The 10647-nt window shown below is 47.9% G+C and overlaps 1 protein-coding gene across 1 annotated transcript; it reads right to left on the bottom strand.

Moving 5' to 3' along the window:
• Positions 1-2692: 2692 nt before the first annotated feature.
• Positions 2693-6163, bottom strand: LOC118590962 (protein ATP6V1FNB). The gene is made up of 2 exons (XM_036198825.1): positions 5674-6163; positions 2693-3081 (listed from the first exon to the last, which is right to left on the bottom strand). The coding sequence occupies exons 1-2, from the start codon at positions 6161-6163 to the stop codon at positions 2963-2965; spliced, it is 609 nt and encodes a 202-aa protein (XP_036054718.1). The 3' UTR covers positions 2693-2962.
• Positions 6164-10647: the final 4484 nt, after the last annotated feature.

The raw sequence follows: 10647 nt of genomic DNA on the forward strand, positions 1-10647 counted from the left end.
CCTGACTGCCCTCTGGGGCCACAGGTATGTGCAGGATGTTACTTAAGTGCAGGATCTAAACTCTAGTTCACAAGCCTAACCAGCTAGCATCCTTACCTGCTGAGGCATTTCTCCAGTCCTCCTTCTTCACCTTCTTTTTCCATTTTGATATAGGGTCTCATGTTTTGCAGATGGCCATGGGTTGGCTATGTGAACAAGGAGGGTGACTTTGGACTTCTGACCCTCCTGCTTGGACATCCAAACACTGAGATTGTGGACATGTGTCACCAAGCCTCCTGTATGTGGTGCTGGGGACCTGGGAGTTGAACACAGGACTTTTTGCATGCCAGGCAACCACTCTACTATCTGAGCTACATGTCCACCCTCAGGTCCTTTCTTGTCTGGTTTTCCAGGGAGAATTTAGGCATAAAAAATTGGGACAGCTGCTGTTTATAATGAATCTACTTTTCAACTCACATCTTTAGCTTGGGTCTAGCTATATAGCACTGCCCCTGGGATAACTGAGGAAACTACCCCTCAGATGATCATTTAGTAGGGCCTAGTGGATAGACAGGCCCTGTCTTGTAAAGAAAGCCTGTCCTCTTCTGAGAAACTTGTATACTTGTTGCTGCTAGAGACAATCACAATTCATTACACACAGTTAGAGCCAGGCACTGTGACAAAGGCTTGCTAAGTGTGACCTTGTTTAATGATAGACTGCCAGTGACCTGCTGCAGGGAGCTTTCTCTGTGCTCCAAGGCTGTCCACTTTCCTCACCACAGCCCTTCTCACTCCATCTGTGATTTCCAAGATATGCCCTTTATATACCAGGAGCCCAGCCAAAGCCTTGTGCTTTTAATCCAATGGCCCCAGAGAACTTAGTGAGTTATTGGTATTTGAGTAAATTCAGCAGGTGTTTGCTCAGCAACTCTGCCATGTCAGGCTGTTGTGTGAGTTCCAAGATAGCATATTTCCACAGTAGTCCTTGATCGCACCGTCTGTCTTTTGCTATCCCTTACTCAAGATCATTGTCAAGGTTGATTAGGGAAAACCAGGTAGGTTAGTTGTATTCAATATTTTAAGTAGTTTGGCTATGTCTGAGATTTCAGAATAATGAGCAAACTAGTAAAGGCCTGGAGGATTCCTCCAGAGCTGGCTCTTGAGAGACTCGTTTGCCCAGTTCACTCTCTGTTCAGACGGAGGGACTGCCCTTTTGACTAGGATGGAGAGCACCACAATGCCCTGGGTTAAGGCAAACCTGTGAACATTTTGGATTTGCAAAGAGCTATGTGTGGATTTAGGCTTCCTACATATGGATGTCTCCTAAGCAATGAGGTGCTGCGGATAGCAGCACCTGATGGGACTCCATGGGATCACTTTTTCCATGTCTGGGGTTGTGCTTGGGAATGCTTTCCAAGCAAAAAGAGGAAGATTCATCAAGATGGCGATGATAATGGACCTAATAAGGATGGCTATCAGAGGGCAGGGTGGGAGGCTGAATTATGTGTACGTTGAATTCCTCACCAACAGTGCCTTGTGGTGTCACCTGATTTGGAAACAGTAAGTAAAGTCATCTAGAGTGGTGTAAGCCCTAGTCCAACATGTCTGATATCCTTATAGAGGTGTGAAGACAGGCCAGGCTGACCTGTGTGACACTGAAGGCAGTTTAGAGCAGTGCTGTCACAAGTCAAAGAGCACAAGCCTGCCCTCAAGCCATGAGAGGCATGAAGGAGGCAAGAAGGGGCCCCTCTGTCAGACAAGGGAGCATGGCTCCATGGATCCCTTGATTCTTGACCTCCAGCCTCTAGAGTAGTGATGCAGTGAATTTCTGTTGTTTGAGTTCTCCTAGATTTTCATAGCTTAGGAAAACTACTACAGGAGGGCACACAGTTAAGATTGTGACTGTGGCTGCAGGACAGTCTGTGGCCCAAGGACATGCCAGTGTGGAAGAGATGGGCTAGATGTTCAGAGGTCCTTTCTCTTTATTCCTTCCTGGGTTCATGATGATAGGGCACAATCTAGCTGTCAACTACCTAGAAGTCACAGGACTTGGTCTCACTAATAGAATGTGAGATGTAGTAATGCCTGTAAACATCAGGCCAAGGCTAAGGTGGTTAAGAGTGGTATGCTGTCAGATTTGGCACCAAAGAGTTCCAGGTCAGCTTGAGGTCTACATGAACCCTTATCTCAGAAAAATCAAGTTAATGAAAACCCCATGTGGTTCCAGTGTCTCCACATCTCCTATCTCTCTTCTCTCTCCACACAAAGGACTCTAAAAAGGATTCTGAGGTTTGAGTCATTGACAGAGCCACCAGTTGAGGGCAGTGTCTCCCTCTGTGAGTACCCAGGAAGCTGTCCACTTAACATTAGAGTAGACTCTGGTCGGACAAATGCATCTTCAACGCGTGGGGGGTGGGGGGAGAAAAAAAAGAAATGTATCTTTATTTGTTTAAATAGTTGGAACTTAGGGGCTAATTATTGCAGTGTGTGAGGCATCTTTGACTGATGCAGGAGTGAGGGAAGCAGCCAGAGGAGATGACAAGTCCTTCCCTGAATTGTAGGATACGCTGGGACAGAGCAACTCTGCTATAGATTCCATCAGTCAAATGTAGAGAAATAAACAATAGGAGATTGTTGCTCTCCTTAGCACCTTGTGGGCTAAGCGGATTCTTCCCCCGTCCAGGCCTGCTGATGCAGCATTGCATCTCATTGTCTTCCCCAGGAAAAGGAGCAACATTGCTAGTGATGGATGGCAGGGTGGGGGCAGCTTTGTAAGGAGTGGAGTTGTCCGTGTGTAGACAGGAACCCCAACATAGGCCAACAGTACACCCCAGAGGTGTATGCCTGTGATCACCTCTTCATGTCACTCTCAGCCAAGGAAGCAGGGCTCAGCAGAACACGGAGTGAGGTAGGGCTGGCCCACCTGGCTAGTCCAGATGGATCATAGGAAAAAGGAGCCAAGAGGGCCCTTTCCAAACCAAGTTCACATGAGGTCATCTGATCGCCGTGGAATATTGAAAATGCCATTTTTGATGTAAAATGAATCTGTGATGGGATGAGTTTTGGCATGAGCTGGAGTCGTGTAGTTCTTCATGGCATCTCCTGGAACACAGCAGAGGCCTGGATGAAAAGGGGTCATCACCTGCTAGCACTTCCCCACCTAAAGGGTTGGGGGTCAGCAGTGATGTGCTGTTATATGGGGGCAACTCTTCTGTCACTCAGGAATAGCTTCTCAATGTCCCTGGCCCCTTCCTGAGGATGCTCAGAACCCAAGGCTAGTGTGTGCAGCGTGTGGAACCTCAAGACCTTGTACTGGACCAAATCAGGATCTCTTCTGGCCAGCACTCAAGTCATTCCAACTGTTAATTCCAACTCTGAGCTCACTTACCATGCTTCATATTCCTGCCACTGTTAGGACTGTCCCATTATCCCACTGTATGGTAAGATCCCTAGGGGCTGCCCAAGCCAAACTAGCTCCTCAGATGACCCCACTGCAAATCCTGCCTGTTGAACCAGTAATAACAATCATAATTTAATAATAATAACACTAATAAATACAGTGCTTGTTAGCACTTTATTGAGTACTTTACTATGTGTGAGGTATCAGTCAGTTGTTGTATATATACATAATGGAATTTTTGACTGATCCAGCTGGGCCCCAGATAATGTCCCCAACTCTCTTCTCTGTGCCTTCTTTGCACCCTCTGGGATGAACTGCCCCTCTCTATTTATAATTAGGGTAGGGGACAGTATCAATTAGCAGAAGGTCTGTCATCTGTTCCCCAAGTGACACCTGAATTGGGTTTGGGTTCAGGCTGTGAGAGATTCTGGAAGCAATTTTGGGCTTAAGCAGACGATGTATGCTTCTGGCTGCAATCCAACATTACCCTAGCAGCCAATGAACATTCAGAATCAGGCTACCAGCATGGTTACTGACACTCTCAAGTCTGGGTTGCTGGATAAAGCACAGGCTGCCCCATCACATTTGGATTGCAGATAGTCATGAATAATCTTCAGAATATGCTCATACCATATTTACTGTACACTCATACAAAAAGTTGTTACCTGGAATTCAAATGAGCCTTTGTATCCTGTGTGTGTGTTTGCAAAATCTACCAATACAGTGCCTTCACAGGCAGTGAGCATGGGCCTGTGAGGCAGAGCAGGAGAGGAGGTGCTGGCCATTTAACTGAGATGCTCTCCATGAGTACAGGCCATCAGGTTCTTTTCAGAAGAGCACGGTGCAAAATTACTACCCAGGACAAGACTGTAGTGGGCCTTCCTGATTTCTGTCTGCCAGGGTAGCCCCCAGTCCTGATTCCCATATCCTGAGTTAACTCTTACTCTCACAGCTTTGACAGTCAGGGTGGTTCACAGACAGGCAGCATCAGCAGCATCTGGGAGCTTGTTATATGTGCAGAAACAGGCCAAGGAGTTCAACATGGAACATTTGCTTAGTATGTGTGCAAAGCCCTGTATCCCATCCCAAACCTTTGACAACTGACTCCTATGCCCAGTAAGAACATCCCCTAAAAAAAAAAAAAATAAAAAAACCAAAAACCAAACAACAATAACAAAACCCCCCAAACCCTCGCAACATGGCTGCTGTCTGCACCTACAGTATATATCTATGTCTTGTCTGCCTTCCATACAGGCAAAGGCCATGCCTATTTTGCTCTCTGGTTCATCCCTAGTAACAAAAAAAGTGCCTGGCATATACCAGTTGCTGCATAAAATCCACTGAATGAACAAAGAAACCAGACTTCCAGCTGAATCTGCCTTCTGAGCCTGATTGTGCCCATGCTTCTTTTAGGGGAGAGCTGAGATTCAGAACCCTGCTCTCCCCTATATGGGCTGTCCTGAGAGAAGGATTCCACAGGGCTTACATCTCACATGGCTTTTGTGAACAGAATACCTGTCCCAGGTGTTTTCCCACACTACTTCCCAAAAATGCTGTGATAAAGGAAAACAGGTACCTGCTTATTCCAGTTTCAGACATAGAAACCAAGGCCCTGAGAAGTGATGTTCTTTCATGAGATCATGGCATCCAGAAGCAGAACTAGTATTTGAGATGTCCCCATTCCCATTTCAAATACAGGCCTTGCTTTCTTGTTCATATGGGTCTCATGTAGCCCTGGCTCACATCAGTCTCCTCATGGAGCTGAACTTCACCTTGAACTCCTGATCCTCCTGCCTCTGCCTCATGAGTGCTTGGATTACAAGTGCACACCACCATCTTTGGCATGTTCATATTCATTCATTCATTCCAAAGTCTCTTCAGTGTCAGTTCACTGAAGAAGGCAGCTAGAGGCTGTGAAAAAAACTAACCAGGAAATTTTGGAACACAAAGGGCCTTCCAGGTTAAAGGGGCACGCAGACTTAGTGGTTCTCATGCTTCTGTAGACTCACCAAGCTGCAGAAGCACCAAGTGGGTTCAGGGAATCTGCCTAGAAGACTCTGGGAAGGCTCTTTAGGGGAGGTAGCATGTAGTCAGGCCATTAAGGAAGGGGAGGTAGGGTGTGTTCCAGGGAACAGGCCAGACACCATGTGCAGGTAAGAAGTCTCCTGGTCTACTTGTAGGGTGGTGTCAGAGGTGTGTGTGTGTGGGAGAGAAGGTGGTGAAGAGTGAGGCTGGGGAGGAAAGTCAGTCCTGCCTGCCAAAAGCCTGGAATGGCAAGAGTGTAATGGTCTTACCCACATGCCAGCCATACTCCCAGGAAGACACGATTGGGTACTTGTACTTCTCCTCTGGCATCAGTCGATTCCTCTCCTTGAGGTACAGGGTCCGGCCCTGGCCATCATGGGAGATGCCTTGGAAGAGCAGATTCAGAGTGGCTGGGCTGGGACGCCTCATTTCTAAGTCCTCTGGCCTACCTTGGGCTCCCCTGGCCTGCCTCACTCGGTCTCCCTGGACACCTCCAGCCTTGAATAGCTGGTCCTGGACCCCCTTGGTCTCTAGCCACCCAGCCTGTGCCTCTTTTCTGACAGGGAAGCCAGTGGCAGGCACTGGGCCTGCTTTTAAGACTGACCCACAGGGGGCCTGCCAGGACTGCTTCCTGGTCCTTGACCCCTCTTTCAGGTACTTATGGCCATAGCGGATATTCCAGGTGGTCCGAGCAACCACCTCCTTCTTTATTCGCTCCTCCCAGAAGGCCTGGTTTGGGGAGTTGAACAGCTCTTCCATGCTAGGGAGCCCAGGGGTGGGAAGGAAGATTCTTTTTCCTGAAGCTCAGATCTGTGTTTGGATGGCTGGTGTCTGTCTCCAAGGAAACGTGTAGCCAATGAGAGCCAAGTTGCCAAGGCTGCTGGAGAGGAGGGAGAGGGATGGTAAGGGGACTAGGGTCACCTACTGGCAGGCCAGGCCAGGCCAGGCCAAGTTGGAAAAGGAAGCAGAACCATGGGCCAGTAAGATGGCTCTGTGGGTAAGGGTTCTGTCATGCAAGCCCAAAGGCCTGGGTTCCATCTCGGAACTCAGGGTGGAAGGAGAGAACTGACTCCCAAAAGCTGTCCTCTGATCTCCACAGGTGTGTCTGCACTCACACACATGCCATGGCACAGCACAACACACACACACACACACACACACACATTTAATTTTTACTCATAAAAAAGAAAGCAGAACCTGGCTATGACCCTCCCAGGATGACAAGTGTGTGGGTGTGGGGGTCCTACTCTTTTCAGGGGGTCAAATGCCAAGTATTTCCAGGGGGACACACAGGAACCATGCATCTCTTCCATACAATGGATCCTGAAGTAACTTGCTATATACCAGGCACCCAGATGGACCAACAGAAAGTCTAGTCTCCACCTTCTGGAAGCTTGGGCATGTGGCAATTCTGTTCAGTCCTGCCACCTGCTAGCCTTTCCGTACACAGGATGATGGTGTGAGTATGCTTTAGTAATAGAAGAACGGTGTTTCACAGTGTATAAAGCACTTGAGGCAGAGTGGTTTATGGGGCAATCTCCATTAATGTCAGGTGGAATTTAGTATGTACCTGCCTGGAACTAGGTACTATGCTATGCTCTGAGGCCTTGAGCCATCTCTTTGTGCATGACCTCTTTTCCAGGTGCAGAAATGAAGTATAGGGAAATGCTGATGCCTGTTAGGACCAGACCACTGCTGTTATATGGAGGTTCACACCTGTTTCACACAGGCCCCAGGCTGCACCTTATACTATTTTAGCACATTCCTTATAGGTGTTCAAAATTCTTTCATACGTGGAAAATGGGGGGAGGGCAGTGACATTAAATGCTTGTGCTGGGATAGTACCCTGTATCTGTCAGACTCTTAGTGCTGTGGCCAAAATACTTAAGAAGAACTAAAAAAAAAAAAAAAAAAAAAAAAAGGAAAATCTTAAGACTAGAAATTTATTGTGGCTCAGTTTGGTCTGGTCCATAGTCACTAGCCCATGTGCTTGGGCAGAAAGAACAGTATGGTAGCTGTAACAGGTAGATGAGGACTCAACACCTCATGGTGGCCAACAGGAAGGGACTAGGGTAAGATCCAGCTCCTGACAGCACAATCCAGAAACAGTCTTCTTCCAGCCAGGCTCCACCTCCTGTCTCCAGCTCTCAGTAATGTCACCGTATGAACCCACCATGGGTTTATCTATTCCTTAGGTCAAAGCCCGCATCAACCACTCCACAAAAGCCCTTTTGAGTAACAACCTAGTCCCCAGTACTTGGGCCTTTATGGGGGAATCTCAGATTCAAACCATAACAACTCTAAAACCTCTGTTCAAGTTATGGACACAAAACTCTCCTGGTGAATGTACTATCAGAGAGGGGATGGGACATAGACAGGCAGGGGAAGCCTCAGCACCAGTATAGGCTAGCCAATGGAACTCTTGCAGCTTCTGCCTTTCTCCTGGAAAGGGTCAGCGAGAAAAGGGCTATGCTCCAGGGACACCTGTCTTTCCATTGCTGTATGAGCACTCATTTATTCATTCAACAAACATTCATTTGCTCTAGACTCCATGTTAGGTGCCAATGAAGATACAAAATGTAGGTAGATGAGGAGGGATGGAGCTTTTATGTTCCCACATTTCAGCCTAGGAGGTAGAGTTACAACAAGGTGCTGGGATGGTAGGAGTTTAGGGGAGGCTTCTTGGCGGCGTGCTCTTGGACTCAGCTCACAGCTAGGAACATGTTAGTCAGGCAGAGTTGGGGAGACTGGACAGATGGGGACGCTCATCTGAAAAGCGAGCATGCTCATAGTTGTAAAGCAGCCACAAGCTGTCCCTGGGAGAAGATGAAGGCTAGAGGGAGTCTGGGGATTTAAGAGATTAAATGTAAACCTAGCACAAAAGCCTGGGTCCACTGTACCTTCTTTTAAGTGCTTTGAGTAGTCCCCAAGTAACTTCTTGGCTCTTGGGTCAGGCTGCAAACCCTGACTGTTCTACTATGTGCCTGAAATTGCATCTGAACAGATGTCTCATGCCCACAACAGAATAAGCGCTTCCTGGCTCTACCTGGCAGAACACTGATCTCTATCTCCAGACTATTTTCCCATTTTACAGATGTGGGCACTGAGGTTCAGAGGCCATTCCCTGAGGTGTTTTGGCTGGTAAGCTGCAGGGCTGGGATAGTTAAACTTGAACCTTTGCCGAGTTCTTCACTAGTTTCCACTGATGATGCCAGATCCAGTCCCCAGCAGGCTGTGGCTCCACGGCCCCAAGGCTTCTCCTAAGCCCCACATGAGGCATGTGTTATGTAAGGTAAGTGGTTTGGGGGTGTAGTAGATAGCCATCCCAGCATTGGCCTGGAAGTTCCAACCCCCATTGAGGCTTCGGTAATGATCACGCCCACAAGGCAGGGCAAAGGAGGGAGCGGAAGATGGAGGATCAAGAGGAGGTCTCTCCTCGCTTGGTTCCAGGACCCTGGATGCTGGAGGTAGACCAAGCAGAGTTCTCCAGAGAACACTGCCGGACTGCGCCATACCTTTGCCAGACCCTACAACCTACCCCTTCACTTGTAAGTTACCCCACAAAATATACCTCCCTTTTTACTACATGGAGTGGCCTTAATAATTTCACCAATATGGGGGAAGTCAAGGCAGAGTAGGATGTAAACCTCCTAGTCTGTGCTTAGAACCATCACATCACTGTGTTCTCTCACAGAGCAGCTTTCCTCCAATGGGACACCCATTCCTCTCCACTTTGGGGGAGCTAAGTCACCTCAACATCCTTCCAGGTATCCTGGAAGCCCTGGCTTAACCAGGTCAGTTGGGGGGTAAATGGGCTGAGCAGAGAGGTGTCCATTTTAGCTTAGAATGTAAGGTCCTTACTTTCTCCCGGTTTTACAGATGAGAGCACAGAGGCCTGAGATGACTGAGGTGGCAATACACAGGGCTGGGACTGAAATCCAGACCTGAAATTGTTGTATCTGACATACTGCTTGCAAATCCTCACACACTGGGACATTCTGCTGCTATCCAGTAGCAGGGCACAGAGGCCGGATCCTCTGTCAAACTGTTCTGAGAACACCCTGCCCAGGTTTAGCTGGACCCAAAGAATGTGCCCCACCTCAATGGTGACTGGGCAAGGCAAGGCATCCTGGTGCTGTGGAAGGGCGGGTGGTCAGACAGGGGAAACATGGGCAATAAAGGACCAGTAGATTCTTTGTCCTGGAGAGATAAACAAGTCCAAAGCTCAAAGAACCCTGGGATACGTGCCACAAGTCAGGATTGTAAATTCCAGGCTCCTCGCTGCCTTTGAGAATGCTGAGGAAGAGAAAAAGGGTGTGAGGGGTGGGTCCCCTAAATTCCATGTACATGAGCTGGTCCCCATGGGCTTGGGGGCCCAGACAAAGCAGAGAAGGATCTTTTGTTTGCAAGGATCCCTCCCACCATGCATTTGGCCAAATCTTTAGGGAAAGGCCAGAGAAAAACTGAATCCAGCTTGCTTAGGGCCTTTTCTTCCTCCACTTTTGACATTTGGAAAAAAGAAATATTAAATTTTATTAGGTGATGCTCACCTTGTTTTTTTGAGCTAGGTCTTTCATGTAGTTTGGAACTTGCCAAGTTAGGTTGGGCTGGCTGGCCAGGGAGCCCAGCATGGGGGACTTCTGGGGGATGCTATCATGCACAGGTTCTTCATGTGGGTGCTGGTGCTGGAACTCACGTGTTCTACACTGAGCTGTATTACATTCCCAACCCTCTCATTCTCCCACTTAAATACAGACTTCAGGGGTTGACCTGGGGGCATGGCTCAGTGGCAGAGAACTTGTATTAGATCTGCTCATCAATTAAAACAACAACAACAACAACAACAACAACAACAACAAACAACAAAAACCCAGAAAAATCCACCTTCCCAGTGAAGGCTTTGCAAGCTGTAAGAAACAAACTGAAGGGTACAAGGCTAAAAACACCATGTTTTTGAGACTGTTGATTTTTAAGGCTGAACAATTTTCAAAGGAAATCAAATCCCCATGTACTGAATTGTATAACAAGTGCATCAAAATGTGGCTCTCAAGGCCTCTTTGAAGTCTAAAACCAAGTGGTCTAGGACTAATATGTGTAAGTACGCTGTTAATAGACATTTGCTTCTCAGAGCCACCTTGGTATGCACTTCCCTGGGCTGCAGGGGACAATTTGGGAAGCAGGGTGGGCACTGGCTGCAATTCCATTAGCCACTGGAGTGACATCATAAGCTTCAGCTAGGAACA

Source organism: Onychomys torridus, chromosome 9, assembly GCF_903995425.1.
Source record: "Onychomys torridus chromosome 9, mOncTor1.1, whole genome shotgun sequence".
Taxonomy (NCBI): domain Eukaryota; kingdom Metazoa; phylum Chordata; class Mammalia; order Rodentia; family Cricetidae; genus Onychomys; species Onychomys torridus.

Excerpts from the sequence above, each read along its gene's own strand:
- LOC118590962 (XM_036198825.1), bottom strand. The coding sequence starts at position 6,163 with ATGGAAGAGCTGTTCAACTCCCCAAACCAGGCCTTCTGGGAGGAGCGA. Across the intron at positions 3,082-5,673 it reads GGAGTATGGCTGGCATGTGG|GAGATGCCATGAAGAACTAC; the intron begins GTAAGACCATTA and ends GCTGTGTTCCAG.